Source organism: Botryllus schlosseri, chromosome 8 (genome assembly GCF_051294905.1).
Source record: "Botryllus schlosseri isolate E-star chromosome 8, Bs_hap1, whole genome shotgun sequence".
NCBI lineage: Eukaryota > Metazoa > Chordata > Ascidiacea > Stolidobranchia > Styelidae > Botryllus > Botryllus schlosseri.
This window is the reverse complement of record NC_137243.1, coordinates 27,346,329-27,365,419: the sequence shown is the minus strand read 5'-3', so window position 1 is coordinate 27,365,419 and position 19,091 is coordinate 27,346,329. Positions and strand designations below refer to the sequence as shown.

General features: G+C 39.6%; 1 protein-coding gene across 1 annotated transcript; it reads right to left on the bottom strand.

The window, feature by feature from the left end:
* Positions 1 to 3,886: 3,886 nt before the first annotated feature.
* Positions 3,887 to 13,527, bottom strand: LOC145444054 (pyrethroid hydrolase Ces2e-like). The gene is made up of 9 exons (XM_080321960.1): positions 13,298 to 13,527; positions 10,811 to 11,003; positions 9,885 to 10,081; positions 9,015 to 9,178; positions 8,206 to 8,357; positions 7,913 to 8,137; positions 6,797 to 6,944; positions 5,500 to 5,743; positions 3,887 to 4,634 (listed from the first exon to the last, which is right to left on the bottom strand). The coding sequence occupies exons 1-9, from the start codon at positions 13,441 to 13,443 to the stop codon at positions 4,481 to 4,483; spliced, it is 1,623 nt and encodes a 540-aa protein (XP_080178086.1). The 5' UTR covers positions 13,444 to 13,527; the 3' UTR covers positions 3,887 to 4,480.
* Between the last annotated feature and the right edge of the window lie 5,564 nt (positions 13,528 to 19,091).

Below are 19,091 nucleotides of genomic sequence, written 5' to 3'. Positions count from 1 at the left end.
GAACCCACGACCTACCGATCAAGAAGCCGGACGCTTCACCATCACGCTATCTTGTCGGTTTGGGTATTAGAGATATCGTCAATTTGGTTATGAGCACAAATTCGATGACCAATTTTGTGGTTCGAGTAATCACCGCCCTTACCATGTATGTCACAAAACGGGATTGCTGCTTATATGAGACGAATAAATAAGCAACGCCAGAGGATAAAAAAGTGACTGTGCTGCACATTTCGATTTGCAGGCGCGCATGCCGCATACCAAGAAACAACATATCCTTTCTGAGATGGATGAGCAAATGCAAGTTCTTTGTTGATGGTTTTTAATCGTAGTGCGACATTGGCCAGTGTGTTGTTGTGTGTGCATACCAATTGAAATACATTCCAACGCATGATCGTTTACTCTAGTAACGATTTGCGAACGAAAATAGTAGAATGCATCTAAGCAGCCCAGAACACCGTTATAGTCAGCACACTATTGTCGCGATGCGAGCTAGTCGATGCGATGTCCAAACCTCATGCCTCTGGTGTTGGATATAAGAAAACAATTAGTGATTGGATGTGCACTTTTCAATTAGTAATCATTCATTTTGTGTATTCATTCTTGCCTGCTTGGTACACTCGTATTCTTCAATCGTCGCGCAATGACATTTGTAAGTTTGTTATTTAATTGTTAATGACTTGTACAGAGCGCCGCATTGAAGTAGGTAAATATTGATGCAACAGCTCATTCTCAATGGCATTAATTCTGAGTTTATTCGATGCGTTTGAATAGAAATCTTCTATATTCCATTTACTTGATCGACGACGGACGGCCTGGTAACGAGCGCACAAATATCGAGTTTCAAACCATTGGGTATTTGGTAGAAAGTGGATTTCTGCTGATATGGCCACGACATTCGCTCATTTTTGCAGTTACGCTTGAACAAATCGCAGTATTACAAGATTAAATTGTGCCGTATGGCTTGATATCAACTAGTGTAGTGCCGGCATGAAAACATCACGCCACTATTTTATGCTGTACAATGTGTACATTAGGGCTCTTCAAAAATGACTTTTTTTCTCAAATCGTACTGGCTACTTGATAAAATTGTTAGGTTACCTAATTTAAGCCTACACACAAAATTTGGTTCAATTCCAGCCTGTAACCGCTTTGCTACAGGAGAATAAAGTTTCTATTCATTATATAAAAATAAATAATAAAAAATTTGAAAATTTTCTGTTCACCCCATGAAAGTGTTAGGCAGTCTATAGAAACGATGCTCACCAAATTTGGTTCAACTCCAACCACTGGAAGCGGAGTAATGGCCGTCAAAAAATTTGGATTTGAATAAAATAGTATTTACGGTGAGCACAACTATATTAAATAAAGAAAGAATCGGTCACCATAAATACTATTTTATTCAAATCCAAATTTTTCGACGGCCATAACTCCGCTTCCACTGGTTGGAATTGAACCAAATTTGGTGAGCATCGTTTCTATAGACAGCCTAACACTTTCATGGGGTGAACAGAATATTTTCAAATTTTTTATTATTGATTTTTATATAATATATAGAAACTTTATTCTCCTGTAGCAAAGCGGTTACTGGCTGGAATAGAACCAAATTTTGTGTGTCGGCTTAAATTAGGTAACCTAACAATTTTATCAAATAGCCAGTACGATTTGAGAAAAAAAAAGTCATTTTGAAGAGCCCTAGTGTACATAGAAATGGCGTGGAGTAAAGTACCTTCTCGTGCGGCTGTGACGTAATCGACAGACAAAACGAAGTAATTACACACAAAATGATGGTTCCTTGCGAAGGCTACGACCGAACCATTCAATAGTATTCGGAGCTGGAGACGAAGTAGTGGTATCAATAAGCCCCGCAACTGGAGCCGGAGCTAATTCATGATATAAGAAAGCTCCGGAGCTGCAGCAGTTTAAAAATTACGACTGCATGCTCCAGAGTCCTGGGTGAAGCACTAACCCCCTCACCCCACGCACACGTAAAGTACCTGATAAAGATACACAAATAGTTGATGAAAAACAACAGCAGGAAGGAAGCGGGTAGGCGAGAGCGTTTTGTCTGCCTGTTAGCCGTTGCAATTCTACATTCTATAACACACATTTAAATCTTTCCTGTAGTGAAATATTCAGTTATTTATTACAGGTTGTTCAACTAAAAGGATGAAAAGAAAAACATAAAAATATTTTATTTAATGTCTCAATTTCGGTTTTATATTCTCTATTGCACTCTTCTCGTCCAATCTCCTTTTTACAAGATTGAAATGGTCACTGTATCTGCACAACTAAATATGTCCATTTACTAAGATCAAACTTGGTTGAAGACATCATTCAGACTGTACAAAATCAGGTATTTAGATTGGGGTTGCAGATTTCCTTGGATTACGATTCGCAACTATATAAAACTACAAGGTTAGTTATTAGAGTTGGCGACCTGTTTCATGCCACATTAGCCATCTTCACAGTTCACACGAAGGCAATCTAGGCTAGGCTTCTCCTCTCCATCTGTTCAACGTAAGCGTTGTCTTACAAAAACCTTAAGTGGGTCGTGCTACACGTTATGGAATAAGATAGAACATCCACCTTGTGTAAATGACCATTACGGTCGAAGACACGATATAGGCCACAAACAAGGACAGCGCAAGCTATGTAAGTAGCTATCACATACCACAAATTAACGTAGCTATGGATGGAAAATACATACCAGCTACATCAATAAGGGAATGTATTTGCTCCGCATTACGTATTTGCACTGTCGGTTTCCGAAATCGATAGCGCGTTTCACTGTGCTGCGAATGTCCGATTGTTTAGCGAATAGTGAATAAGGCAGATTCGATTCTGCCTCCCCTGACTATTGTTTCTCTGCGCTGCCATCGTTCGCAATAAAGCCGAATTTTGCATTCCCTGACGATTTTGAGGGGGTTCCAGTGTTCTAAGATAGTTAATATTCGGATTTTCGGAATCGGTGCGACAATAGCATTTGATAAATACCAGTTATGCTACTACGAATTCTGAAAAATTCAGCAAAGTTTGTTATGGTTATCGTCGGTAAATATCAATCATTGAAGGTTTTCTTTACTCATTACTTTCTCAATTTTCTTTACTCATTCAGGCGACAGGTGGGGCACGGCTTCGGCACTTGTCTACCTAACCGCACGTCACTGGGGCAGAGTGTATATTATAAGAGATCATTCACGGAATAGCGGGAGTTATAAATATTGTGTGATGAGTGAGTGAACTGTACAAATAGACAATTCATATTTGGATACTCTCAGAAATTGTAGTGGGCTATAGTGATATGTTGATTGTTCTCTTGCTCGAATTTTATTCAAGATATAAAATAGTGTGGTAGCGCTATGCAATTATACATCCGTACATGACAGCTAGACAGGTTAGTGATTTCAATATTCAAGAGCAGCGATCGGTGCAGAGGTAGTTGGGTAATCAGGAATCTAATATACCTTCCCTCGTTAAGAAAAAAATCGGAGCTCGTCCGGCCCTGGATGAAATTTTTACCAATCTGATATTAATACAGAGGAGCGGGAGGAGCGTTTTTGCGAGGAAAATAAAATAACGGAAGTGCGCTACAAAGGCACCTGATGGCAGACTTATTGCTGGAGTATAGAAAGAGCCATTCCCAAAGCCTTGTCCTAAACAAATCATTCTAAAGAAAATATGTTGATTTGCTTATGATATTTATAAAGTTCCGCAATGACATTATGGCTCTAGTCAACCTACATGTGAAAATTACATTAATAGAATTCACCTAGCTGCTCGTTAACTGCAAGATAAGGCGCAATGAGCGATAATTCTGTAGTAGAGACTAATTTTTGTACATCTATTTTTTCTAGCTTTGTGATATCTCAAAATCTTGACGTGATGGACAAAATTAATTGTAGATTTGAAATCAGCAATCCCAAATTACTCTAAATCAGTTTTCAAAGTCAAAGCCGGGAATTTTCTGTTGACCAGTGTTATGATTACGTGCATTAACATTGAAAAATTGTCTCACTGATCTTCATGTAGCAGTAACAAGGCCAGTGTTACCCCCTGATGCCCATAAATAGACTTGCTAGTTTAGTGCCCAGTGGAAAGACACACGGCGGGGCACATCATAATTTTGCGCATCCACTATTTCACGGAAGTAAGCCAAAGTATGGCTGTTGCTGCTATGTCGTTCCAGTAGAAAACCTCCTTAAGATGCAGAATGTCGAAAATGCGACAGTTTTTTCATGAACACTTTATTGTCGGATTGAGATGATTTGTTTTGTGTCCATTAACAATACTCAAAAGCAGACAATCGGCGGCCATAATACTACTCAATATGAATGCAACCCAAATTGACCATATGTTAGAAACCAATACGGATTGAACATGTTTAATTAACCTAAACTTAAAAGCGAACCCATAATATGTTTCATATGTAGTCGCCATTATATATTCTACTATATATAGTGAGAACTACGGTATAACATTATTATGTGTGTGCAGCCATTTGCGTCGTCCAGAATTTCATCTCATCGATCCCAAAATTATTTGTGATCGACATCTGTGAGTTGACGACCAAATGCACTCTTCCGTCCGCATATTTCGGCCACGGAATCACTACCTTATTTCCCTCATTCGGGTTCCTGAAAAACAGTATATGTGTTGAATTAGTATGTGGGTCGGCAATACGAATTGCTATGCCTACGTTCAAAGGATGTATGAGGCGATCGATGTATAATGAGATAATTCTAATTGTCTAAGTATGTAAATGTAATTAAATTTGAAAAATGTCTCATTAGTGTAATTCTAATCTAATTTTTGAAAGGTTTCTATACTCTCATTTTTAATTCTAATCTCATTTCTGATTTTCCTGGACATGCTATAGGAGAGTGGTTCTCAACTTTTTTTAGACACGCCCCCCTTTTTGATGGTGAAAAAGTTCGCGCCCCCCTTATCGTCATATCACAAAATCCAACTGGGATGCTAGCAACCGAACAGATTGTTTCGTGGTATGGATGGTTATGAAAGTTGATGAGAGAATAAAAAATATGAAATTGGGTCTATATAGAGAGAAACACGTGTGCAGTGGAGGTAAATCGCGTGGATGGCGAACATTTTTTTCAGGTGGCCGCTTCTTCGCGCCCCCCCTTCAGACGTTTCACGCCCCCCAAGGGGGGCGCGCCCCCCAGGTTGAGAACCCCTGCTATAGGAGAACCGTATAGTGCCAAACGAGCCAAGATTGCAGTACAGACTGGTATGATAACGAGTAGATTTGAAATGGACTTGATTCAATTTCGAAGTTTTCGCGTATTCCGTAATTATAATTCTCATCTAATTTGGAAAACTGTGAACCTATATATCTAATTGTAGTTTAATTTGGATCCACCCGTTGATGACTAAATCGATCCATTTGTATCAGTGGATCTATTTGCTCGTTCCTTTTACCCATGTCCTGCCGAAACATGCATGGTTATAGCTTCAGTAGCCTATATGAGATATACAACCTACCCGGTTTTGGCGAAGTTGGTCAGGTAAGTCATGAACTCCTTGCTCAGTTGTTTTTCTTCTTCCGTGAATTTTGAGCTCAAAGTCAACTTGACAGGCGTAAAGGGATATCCAAACGTCATCAGTATATCGTCACCATGATCGCACTCGCACCAATCAGGTTTGTTAAGTGCGTCGCCAAAGGCATCGTCGTGATGCATCTTCAGTTGGAAACGGCCCAAGTAGCAATACACTTCGGATCCGGCGTCTGAAAAAGAATGGTTTTTAGCAGTGTTGTAATCACTCCAGTCACTATAAAGTCATATAACTCAAGGTTATCTACATGACGTGTTTCAAGTCATATATTTAGATAGACATTTCTCGGATGTCTAATGGTCGACGCCAGATGGGGTTTTCGGGTTCAGGCTTCACTTTTGAAAATATTTAGGGCTTAAATCGTGCCTAATGAACAGTTGACTTATAAACGATGTATAGCTTGTACTATTTTCAGGATCAAATCAGGTTGTCATTACAACTTTTTAGTATGATCTCAAAAACCTCTCCAGTTCGGGCAAAATGTATATAGAACTCTATTTGACCCCAACGATAGGCGACCGATTAAATTTGTATAGGGCTTTGTATTGCTGCCCTCAGTGAATAATAAATTGACTGATAGATTGCTATTGATCTACTAAATATTTAGTGTAGGGTTACCATATTTTGAGATCCGAAAAAGAGGGCATTTGTCAAAAAGGCCATCACTTTTTTACAATACTTTATTGATCGACTCCAGCATTACCCACTTTTCTACAATTTTGCTTACCAATTCTGCCTAGAAGTCAACTTTTTCATGGCATTGTAAACTTTTTCTAAAATATGATGACAAATTGCCAGAAAATAAGACATTGAGGCGTCCTCCGAGGACACTTTCTATTTTATGAAAAAAGAGGACGTACAGTAACCATATTTAATGTGCACATTGGTACGATGTATCAGACGGCCAAGACCGGCATTTCATTGTTTTAGCACTTGAACAATAGGACTGGAAACTTCCCTATACGTGTTTAAATAAACATGTTGAGAGTGTGAAGAAGAACACGGGTCTGAACAGTAATAATCGGTATGACTTGGACTCAAGTCTCAACACTTTAACTCGGAGTCGACCCTATGATCTCTGACTTGGACACGGACTTGACTTGGTGTCATGAGTCAAAGCCACAGACGTAAGATTGACCTGTGACCCGAAACCTTTTGACTTGGTTACCATCCTGATTTATAGAGCAACAAAACACATGCTTGAACACTTCAGGCGTTTACACACCGCTATGCGCAATAGAGCTTGCGATCGCAGGCGTCACGAACATTGCGTCTCCGGAAAGCCGACCGAGAAATTGGCTGAACTTCGTTTCTCCGTCTTCTTCCCGAAGATACCTCTTTTTCAACAGCTCGTAACCGGCATCATTTAAATTCTGCAAGATGTTAAGGTTATCAGCATTGCGACTCATGTAGAAGTAGAAGTAACAACGTAAATTTGTACTCGAGTGTGACTATCACTAGTAGTAAAACTCAACTAACTAATAAATGATCGCATTAATTTCTGAATTACAAATGAGCTTAAATATTGGAGATAGAATTGTAATTTCAACAGTAACGAGTTTCTAGTTTGAAATGAGCTTGAAACAACCCTGGCTATCGCACAATGAGTTGTGGTGACTCGGAGCTTGCAATGACTGCAAGAACATCACACAACATAATATCTAGGGTTGTATTTAAAACAAAAATTAATTTAAAACAAACATGTTTAAAAAATGTTTTTTTTAAGTCATGACGTCACGAACATTTAATTGTGACGTCATAGTGGATATAGACATGGACAATTGAAAATATAGGGTAAATAGAGCTACTTTGACGAAATATCTACGTACTGTAGCGGTTGCACCGACTATTTTGGGGGCTCCAACCTTCCCAAACCGCATACATCGGCTATATCGGGTGGTAATTCTCCGTAGGCTGATACAAAATGTTTTTTGGAAAGTATTTACACAATCATGGCATGCTTTTACAACTTCAAAAAAAACATGATTTTGTTTTTTTGAAAAGGCATTTGTTTAAAAAAATGTTTAAAACATGTTTTAACCAAAGTGTATTGAACAACCATTTGTTTTAATTGCAACCGTAATAATATCGGTATCACGATTCACGCCAAACGATGACACGTTTTTTTTCTATTTGTTTGGCAAGTAATTCGTTTAAATGCGCAACCAGAACTAGAACCAGAACTAGTCAGTCTTCAAAATCCTTCACCAGAAATACAACTACTCAAACAGCTTGTATTTTGTTGGCCGTAAACTACCTAGATTAGTAGGTTTTACAAGTGTTCGTGCATTTTAGCCCTGCGAAAAACGTATAGGCCTACTTTGGCCTAAATCTGGCTTACTGGCAGGATAACGGCCATGAGAAGGGATCCCTTGGCTTGCTCTTCCGTGAAGCCTTTTACGAAGCTTCCTTCGGGTGGGGTAAGCATTGACATGATTCCATTCCCCTCGGTACTGTTACATCCGATGATGTACGGTATTTTCGGGAATCTCTTATCTTTCAGTAGCTCGGCGGGACTTCGAGGTAATACTTTTCCATCCACGCAGGGATAGAAAAATATATTTTCCTGTTACGAAATCATAAGTGGACTGATATTAAGATGAAAGGCTGAATTCGAGAACACAAGGTTTCTACCGAGAGCAGTGTCATAGACAATTCGATTAGCTTTTCAGCTGGAACGTTCTGCAGCATTGCAAACGCGTTTTGAATGTTACCCGTATCGATATTCAAATGCTTGAATACTGCAGTGCTTGCTTTCTTCACGAATTCGGGAGTATGGAAATGACCTGGAATTTCATTTTATTCGTTACGAACTCAATTTGCGGAACAGCTCGCTGTAAATCAGGGGCTCTCAAGCGATGGGCTATGCATGAGCCTTTGTAGTGGCAGCCCTTCAAAAAATTCATCATTCATAAAAACATAAATGAATCACATTACACATCTCGCTACACATCTAACACATTACTATATATATTGCTGGTGTACAAATTAAACTTGTAGCAATAGGGTGTTAAAAGAACGAAACCATTAAATATGGATTCCTCACAAAACGAAGACAGTTCGGAAACGAAGGGCTTCATCTTAGAAAGTGTTACCGTATTGTTCGGTCGAAACGCATCAGCTTGATACCAATATCTTGCAAATAAGCTTATAAATATTGAAGATCGAATCGGCATTTCAGAAGCACGTGGTTACGATTTTGAACCCCAACCTTCCCTGCGTACGCTACCGTACACAATGCCTATACAACGTGCCACAGCAACAGTCACAATTCTGGAACCGATCACGCCTGATTGCCCTCAGCTAATGATGGTCAAGACGGGCCATAAATCATATGTCTGAGTTGATCGTGTGTGTTGGCCTCCAGAAAACCCATTAGACTGGCTCAGGTAATACCGGTGGATACCCACTGGTTTACACTATAGCTGTAAAACATGACCTACCGATGATTTCGTGCTGCCCGCTGTGACTGATTCCTTTGTGAAAAAGTCCTCTGGCAGTCGGCGAGAGAATGTTCAACTGAACCCCCGATCCTCCCGCGCTTTCTCCGAATATGGTAACGTTGTTTCTATCGCCACCAAATTCTTCGATATTATTTTGCACCCACCTGGGTATAAGCGGATGTGGTCAGTAACGAGGTATAGTTCTACTTTGTGGCAGTATGGGCTCGTGTTGCACTATACCTACTAAAGGGGTTATATTGTTAGACTATACTTCTACTCCAGCATTTTGTTTGTAAAACTACATAATTTTTAAACTGTAAGGATGATAAAAGTTTCGTGATAAGATTCCATTACTTTTATGAGTTAAATTGTCGGAAGAACCGCATGAAATAGCCTAACTGTATCACGGTAACTGAATATATTTTCGAAGATTAAATGTGTTTGTGGTACATCAGTCATTTTACGTTAGTCCCGAAAATGCATCTGGCAATCTGGAAAGTGATCGATCAACAGCCAAAAGTATGCAAACCATCAACCAAATCTACTTTTCCAAACTTCTTACTTGAGTATTTCTCCACGTCCAATTAATTAGTTTGACACGTCTATAAGAACTCGCCGATTCTGCTTATAATTGAGTAAGAAAGTTACTGTATTATTCTACTTCTACTTGGGTAGCAACGTTTACTTGTTTGACCACCTATGAATATTTTATTCAATAAAACAAGGACACGCGTAGAGGCATTGCGTACTTGGCATGTTCGAACATGTCGTCAGGACAAGTAAAGAAACTAATGATAACATTTATACTTAAAACAAGACTTTGCGGTGATTTTACTCGCTCGTAAAAATGGTACGGCTGGTAACTGATACCTAAAGGCTTCCTGTTGGTCTAGCAGTCCTGCGTTTCCCGAGCAGATGGAATCGGCTCCGAGCGAAAAGAAGCCAAGAATACCAACTCGGTAGTTTGGAACGACCACCACCACGTCGTTCATTCCTGCAAGCACTGAACCATCATAGATCTTTTCCGAACCCATTTGAAATCCTCCTCCGTACAACCATACCATGACCTAAAAATTATATAGGCTATAACTGACTAATTTTTATTTTTCAGTTTAGCTTTTGCAGCAGATTACCTAAAACGGTGTGTTCTGAATGGATTAATATATCGACTTCCTAGGGTTGTTCTTGTCAGAGATATCTAGAGCCAGATATCCGTGGCTCTGGTACGACCGCGATCCATCTTTTAGGACTGGACACTTGGGAAAACATCTGTATTTTCAAACTGCGCAATTAAGACTGCACAGTTTTTAAATAGTAGGCACTAGACCTAGAACTATTTACTTTTCAAAACTCGTAACTAGAACTAGAACTAACTAAATAAAATAAAATTGATGAAATTCCGAAACAACTCATTAATTATTGCTGTACCGGAATCGGATCGGCTTTCCCCATGAACATCGGCCACAGTTTGAAATAGTTGTTTCGACAACCAGCATCTACCCCCTTGGCTTCTTCACTGTTAGTTGTGATGCCTCTGATATAGCAATGACTGGAAGAACATTACACACCAGAATGTCGGCATCACGATTCACACCAAACGACTACACGTGTTTTCTAGTTGCTTGGCAACTAATGTTATTAAATGCTGAACTACAGAACTACTCACATTTCAAAATAACTTGAACTAAAAGTAGTAAAACAGTAGTCGGGTGAGTGTCAACTAACAGGAATGGTAGTTTGTACATGTCTCAACCACTGTCGTATATAATCTATTCTCACAGAAATCAGCAACCCACCGCTAACTTCTTTCCTGCTCTGTTTGCAGGGGTGTAGACAGATAGATGGAGGCAATCCTCATCCTCCACTTTTGGCGCGCCGCCGTCGTCCGGCCTCGGTAATATTTTTTCCATTGGAGCATCGAACGCTTTAATGCCTATGGTCTCTTTTCCTATCTTGGTACCGTCCAAGGTCCCAACCCATGGCTCGATCCTAAATTACAAAAGCACGATTATGCCATCATTAAACTGTTTTTTAAAAGTCATGGCGAAGTATTTCTCTAAACAGGCGACCATAACCTTTTTTGCGTGAACCCTCAAATCATTTCCGGTGATTGCGTGTGGTTCTCAAATTTTTTTCAACATGCCCCACCCCCCTTTAGCGTCATATCAAAGATATTAAAGTGATCAATCAGAATGTTTGCAATCCCAACGTGTTGTTCAGTAGCATTGCAGGTGTTATGCGACCGTTGAGACACTTCTCAAATATGGAATCCTGATTGCACATAAAGCAATAAAATCATGAGCAGGAAGTGCATCGCGGCGAGCACAGAAAATTCTAGTTGAATATCTTGTTAAACATAAATATGTGCAATGGTGGCACGTAGCACATAAATATTTTAGCGATTTTGGTGCTCAATCCCTTCTATTACCCCACTTGAGCTTAGCTCAAACGTACCTGACCACAATGTAACTAAAAAAACAATGGCAGAGCTATACGCGTTTACCAGTCACACTTAATTCGGGGATATCTTCTGATTGGCACAAGGTCAGGAATCAGGCAAAATCAAGCAACAGTATGTGGATGGTACGACGCAATTATGACATTTAATATCAAAATATAATGATAGGATTATTGTCATTTTTAAGACTTGGCATTTTCAGCACAAATTATACTCATTCCCTCAGGCGGTTTCGCGCCTCCCTTTAGATGCTTTCACGCCCCCATAATGGGCACGCCCCCAGTTTGAGAGCCACTGGGGTAGATGATGACTAATATAATAGGGTTACCATACGTCCTCTTTTAAGAAGATTTGTCCGCTTTTTTAACTTTTTTGTAAGTGTCCTCGGAGGACGCCCTTTTGTCCTCTTTTTTGAGATATTGTCCTCTTTATTGAAAATTTAGGTCATACTTAGAGCAAAATGCGAGTGATATGCCGTATACTAGCACAGAACTGACGCTCCAGCTGGGCGAAAAGTGGACCTTTTTCTTAGTCCCGGCAATGTGGAGGAAGAAACGGTATTTTGGGCTCTGAGCGTGAAAGTTGAACTTTTTTTTCAGTCAACCGATCACAAAGTGGGAGAAATTCACCGATTTTTGAGAATTCTTCTCCGATTTTGCAAGTCTCAAATTTTTGAAAAAGTGTCCTCTTTTTAGATTTCCAAAATATTGTAACCCTATAATATAAAAGTTCATCACTTTTTCCCGACCCATTTCACGACCTGAATGCTATATAGTTGGAGTGAAATTATTAGTGTTCATATCATTTTGGTTTTGGAGGTACATGGTGTTTGTCGACTACTATGGTCATTTACACCAGGCCGATATTTTTCATTTTGATTCCGTAATTGCCGACTTATAGTACGACCCACTTCTAGGCTTTTCATAAGACACCGCTTACGCGGATGAGGTGGCAAGGAGGAGCCTAGGTAAACCTCCAACACTTAGTTATAGGAATCCTGAAGCCGACCTCGGTCGGACTCGAACCCGCAACCCTTTGGTGCTGCAGCCGGAATATACCACTGCGCTATCTCGCCACTGTTCATGCCATTCGTACATGACCTATATGCTGGCGAGCACTGACGATAGGCCAAAATAATGATATAAGCCAAAAATAAGGACAGATCTTACAAATACGGACAATGCAGTTTTAAAGTTGTAGTTTCACCATTAGCCTTTACGGGCCGCTTTAAGACTAGTACTTAGACCCCAACAATCCATGGATCTAAGGTCAAGAAGCCCTGCTCTAAAAGTATCTACAGTACTCGCACACATAACTGATGGAGTAATTCGTCTTTGAAGGCCACCATCTGAGAGGAGGGTCTAAATATACTACAAAGCACGCCTCGTAACCAGAGCCTTGCATCTATAAACCAGCAATATCCTAATATCCATATGCCAGCCGAAATGCTCTCCAGAGGAATTTACTGAAGCCTTTCTCTATAGTACTCTATATCGATCAGTACATACAACGAGACCCTATAGTCTCATATGATCCTCTTAAGCGGTGCTTTAAAAAAGTCTAGAAGTGTGCCGAGCTACAATTTGGCAGATACGGAATCAAAATTAAGAAAATCAGCATGGTGTAGAAGACCATTGATGTCGAAAAACACTATAAATACAAATAAATACACAAACAAACAAACCGCAACGGTGATTCTATAAAGTGACAAAATCGTTTTGACCCATCAATACTAACCAGTATATCATGTTCTAATCTAAAAGCCGAAATTCAAGAGTCCCAACAATTAAAAGTATAGTCACGATTCATTTTACGTAGAACTTACGGTTCCGGTGGCATGAACCTTTTCGATCCAGTTGGAGGCTTTGCAAATGGAATGCTTCTAAACGTATCAACTTTGACTCCATCCAATAGTTCAACCACCTTTCCCTTGACTTTACCCAGCTTAGTGGAAATCACCGGACAATCCATTCTTGCCACACGTGTATGTTTTATTATCCCGGTCGAATCGAATATTATAATGAAACTGGTATGAATTAGTTGAAATACAATGGATATCGGTAACAAGGTTAAATGACTGTGGATATTGCATTCATATAACTGTGAATAAATCCATGCCCACTCGTCAGAACAATAATAATTTGGACACGTATTTTTATAGTTGTTCGGCAACTATTTTTATGCACAACTAGAACTACAATTACTCACTTCTCAATATCCGCAACTAGAACTAGAACTGAAACTACTTAAAAAAAACTGTAGTTAGTAACCGCCAACTAACCAGATTGGTAGTTTGTGCAAGTCCGGTTGCGTGATTCAAACGCCCATATTTCGATGCAGTAATTATCTTGCACGGTTAAAGATGCACTGTTAAAATATCTTGCGATATACCCCTGAATGAGATCCGATGTGTCTTAACTGCGATATTTTAGGAAGGTCAACAACTTCAATGGTGTGGGCCATTGTTGGTTATTGGACAGCTCAATCCAAACACGGTTACGGGCCTCTTTATTGATTGAAAAGATTCTCATCAAATATTTGACGACTGTCAGAGATTTGAACGCTCAGTTGCCGTTCAATCCCGTCGGCTGATACTGCTGCAACATTCTTATTAGGAATGTTGAACAATGTCAATGTCAATGCTATTTCGGAAATCAAACTGCAAAATGTATCTCCTCACCGGACAACCTAAGATATATGCCGTTATGAAATAACTGTTTATACATACATATATGTACGACTGTACGTACATGTACATGTACTGTACATGTACGAGTTTGCCGGAGGTTATGGGAAGTAAAGGACGTAGTTTAGTTTTGTCCTTGATGATTTGGCATGATGTACATGATGTGCATGGTAATACGAGTGGAGTAATATCGGACTTATTACGATTTTACTTAACTATTTGCCGTTTTCTGATGCTAGTAAAATTAAATGAGCATGTGCTCTCTACAGAAACTATCCATAAATCACGGGTATTTGTCCATGCCTTTGATTCTCATTCCAGTTTTCGAGCGGTTTAGACATAACTAATATCTGTTATTATAACATTGACGTGAGCTATACATAAGAACACGCTTCAAATGTCCATGACTATTTACTATATTTTTGTGGGACTTCAAGAGCCGCGGTTGAGAATCACTGATTTAGAATGTAGGATGATAACTTTGCAGCAGGAGAAGAGAGTTTAGATTGCTAACCACCAACCAGTTGATCGTTGCTATGCACAACCGATAAAATGACCGAAGTTTTGCCAATAGCCTATTGTTCAGATAATCGGATAGTAAATTTTGCTACTGATCCAGTAACCAAAGTATTGTTTACTCAAATCCAAATTTAGATATGCAGTCTCACGCTCAATTGTGTGCTATTGGCAAACAGTCAATCATGCCGGGCACCATATCACGAACAGACACATAATATAGGGTTGCTATACGTCCAGAATTTCACTGCTAAAACTGCGTCCGGGAGGAATTTCTAAAATATGCCCAAATGTCTGGAATTTTGAAGGTTTGAAATAGGATCAAAATGTTTTCGTAAATCAACAGAAAAGTTATTATTTTTGGGCAGATTTATCCCACTGCTATTTTTCGCCTTCCGCGCGATTTAGTATCACGATCTTTCATTGTAATACGTGAACCATCACCCTAAAAAAGCATGCAATCAAAAATTAATAAAAATAACAATCAATAACTGAAATAAGTCTAATTGTAATCGCAATTATGGGAGAACGGTATATTACTGCAGTCGGTTAAGGCCATTCAGATGCTATTGGCTCTATACCTGGCGGTGGTTTGTCTTTATTCTGGGTTTCACGAAGGTGTTGAACGTACTCAGCTTCCAAAATAGGCCGTGAATAAGTCTAGGTGAAGGTCCTGACCATTTTTCAGCAATCAGCTTATCAAATTCTGAGCTGGGCGCAAAACATTTTCAAATTAGAAATGAAAGGTTGAAAACCACCGGATGTGCAATCTGCTGGTGCGGATCTGCATTTAGGCTAATAAATAGTCTTAACCGTGTGACATGACATAACGTTACGTTGCATAATTCCGTTCCCTGTATTTTCGAAGTCATCGTCCTCCACCAGCTCCACAGCTAACTGTTATCATGTGGGCGGAGAAAATATCAACATTTTTTATTAATAATCCATTGAAGAAGCAATATTATAGATTGATTTCATTCACAAAACTTAACGACAAAATGCATATAATAACTAGATATATATAGTAAGGCCCCAGAAGTTGCATCGATTACGCTATGGTGGGCTCGATATCAGTGTTCATGTGGACGGGAGGGGGATGAAAAAATGTTGTTTCCATCCCGGTTACAACGCATAACCGCATAAATGCACCGACCTAACATTATAACGGCCCCTGACCCGTGACCACATATGGTCGATAGGCAAAGTTTTGCTAGTGTGACGTCATATTCAAAGACAATGTTCCATACCACATTTGAAAATCCGCTAGTGGGCGATGAAGAGTGTCCGGAATTTGCTTCGTAAAAATATGGTAACCCTAACATAATAGTTCAAATTTAAACGAGACTTATAACCAGAGTCCGACCGATGTCGAATTTTTAGAGTATTCATCGATGAGTGCGATCTGCCCGGTTGATATTCAGAAAATAATGCATCATAACTTAACGCTCATTTCCAACAAGTAGCATGACTGATAGAAGAAATACCTACATTGTGATGACTTTACTATTCTTCGAAGTTACAATGAAATGTCTATCCTGACCGTCCTAATCTTTAGTCATGTGAAATTGGTTCGAATCATGCACCATGACTCGAGTACAAGTCGAGTCAATACAAAACTTGACTCGAGCCGAGTCATAATACGCATCTGAAAAATTGACTCGAGTCAAGTCGAGTCACCAAAAAATCGCAACTCGAGACATTAAAACCCTGATTTTCACTTACCCGGAAATCGATTCTTGTACTTGTGTAGAAATGTACGACTTTACTTCTACTTCTACTCCGAGTACCAACGATGACTACTTTGGCCACTCTTCCACTTCAATGATCACAGTCTTGCAACCTCAGAGTAGGCTAATAGTTCTCCGACTCTCTACTACCAAAATTGCCGATATATGTTTTGACTCTAAGGGCTGATACCGATTCTTCGTTCAAAGTGTGATATCGTCTAGATATTATCGACGAACGTATTAGAGCTCAACTGACTATGACTTAATTTGAGTCAAACCTATACAAGTCAATTTGACTTGTGACTCGGAGCCTCGTGACTTATATGGTTACAATCCTGGGTAAATGGGATAATTGCTCACCGAGGCCACGGTCAAGAGAACGTTGACTAGGGTTACCATACGTCCTCTTATCAGAGGATTTATCCCCTTTTTTCGCTAAATTGAAAGTGTCCTCGGAGGACACCTAAATGTCCTCTTTTTTGTGGATTTGCCCTCTTTTGTTCTAGGAAAAAGTATTATTATGCCGAATACCTCGGAGTTCTACCAGATTCAGATATCTCTTATAAGAGTCCCACACACTCGCTAAGAGGCGAGAGGCGAGACAACGTAGTGGTATCATTCACAGCTACATCACCAATGGGTTGTGGGTACGAGTCCGACCGAGGTCGACTCCAGAATTCCTACCGAAGTGCTGGAAGTTTATCCAGGTTCCTTCTCGCCATCACATCCGCGTATGCGGTGTCTAACAAAAGCCTAGAAGTGGGATATGCTTACAAGTCGGCAGTTTCGGAACCAAAACTAAGAAATATATCGGCCTGTTGCAAATTACCATTGTAGTCGACACACAACAACAACACTCGCTAAGAACGCAAATATCGAATATATGCCGTAAGTTCCGCCGTCTTGCGTTCTGCTGATACTCTTCAACTCTTTATTCCAATCAAAGTTACAAATACGGAATTCTTCGTCAAGGTGCTGCATGTAAAAACACAATCGACTCGCAATGCAAAAACTGCAATATTAAATCATTACCATGGCCTCAAGTGGTCACTGGTGTGCAGTGACCATAAGTGTGCACTGTGCATGTGATATATCGCTACTGACAAAATTTGGTGTTCTAGACACGGGAGACAAAGTGGAATGTTCTAGTGGTAGCTCTATGCCACCACTAATAGCATGTGTCAACATGGCATGTGCCTCGGTGCTGGCCGGCTGGGTCATCACTGAATATAGATGGTCGTTTGAAAACATACACGTCTCGTATTAGATAGGCTGCCAGTCATGTTACTACAGCAGTGTTGGGATCAAGTCACTACCTTCGAGTCACGAGTCATTTCGAGTCACTGCATATTTTGACTCGAGTCAAGTCAAGTTAATCGATTTTCAAAGCTGACTCGAGTCAAGTCAAGTCACCCGATTTTCGGAGGTGACTCGAGTCAAGTCGAGTCAAGTCACGAGTCAAGTTGCCTTTACGAAGTGGGGCATGATTAGGTCATTGCATTTTGCTAGCTGTCTGAAATACAGATTGAGTTGTCATTGATTCTGAATCGATGAACGACTGTAGAGTTAAATATACACGCTGTATCGCTCACATATATGTATAACTGTTCAACTACGTAAGTAATTGCATAGCCTCAGTTTATAGTTCCCGCAGCAGAATAGAGAAACGAATTGATAAGATGCAATACATTACCTACTTACAAATTGATATGATACAATTGGAGCCTGCACCAATGGTTTAGAACTTTATAAACTATATTCGAATTCAATATCAATGAAACAAAAGGTTTGACTAAGGTAAGAATAGAAATAGACATTTTGCTGTTGAATTACTTTACTATATTCGTTTACGACAACGTAAGCTGTAAGCTTCGATCACCTCGTTAGCTGTCAATTTATTTGTGAGAGAACAATGGATGCTCATTAAATCATTCAATCATTGAATGATTGCTCACTCTCATGGGTTACGCTGGCGTTTCTCGAACAATCCGACCATATGCAAGATACAGTGATTTTTATCAACATCGATTACTTGATGATTTGAAATTGACTCGTGAATTTTACTCCGAGTCACGAGTCAATCCACATTTCTGATACCCCGAGTCAAGTCAAGTAAAGTCATTTTAGCAAAGTGACTCGAGTCAAGTCAAGTCATACGAAAAAGGTGACTCGAGTCTGACTCGAGTCAAATCATGACTCGAGTCATCCCAACACTGTACTACAGTCATCGATGTATAAGGAGACATATAATGTCCCATTGAATATATAATTACCTTGATGTTCCTCACTTGATTTAGAATTCAAAGTGACTGTATCTGTGCCTCAAATCTTTCGAAATGCAATGATTTGAATCATGCCTCATACTATAAAAATTCGACTTCACTTGACTTTACCTGACTTGAAATCGAGTGACTTGACTTGACTCAAGTCAAAATGTTGTATTAAACAAGATATGACTAGTGACTCGAAGGTAGTGACTTGATCCCACCCAATACGGGTTAGTTCCAGAGGGAGTCAAAGTAGTCAAGAAAGCTAACTCAAGTAGACGTAGAAACGAAAAGATTTACACAAGTGCGAGTAGAAGTATACTTCTTCCAGACATGGGGTGATTACTTCATGAATGTAATCGATTGCGATTACGATTACTTCTGAATCATGCGATTACGATTACGATTACAGCAAAATCGGGA

Coding starts and splice junctions, on each gene's coding strand:
- LOC145444054 (XM_080321960.1), bottom strand. CDS start 13,443: ATGGATTGTCCGGTGATTTCCACTAAGCTGGGTAAAGTCAAGGGAAAG. Junction 11,004..13,297: donor AGGTTCATGCCACCGGAACC/GTAAGTTCTACG, acceptor TTTGTAATTTAG/GATCGAGCCATGGGTTGGGA. Junction 8,358..9,014: donor CGGGCAGCACGAAATCATCG/GTAGGTCATGTT, acceptor ATGAAATTCCAG/GTCATTTCCATACTCCCGAA.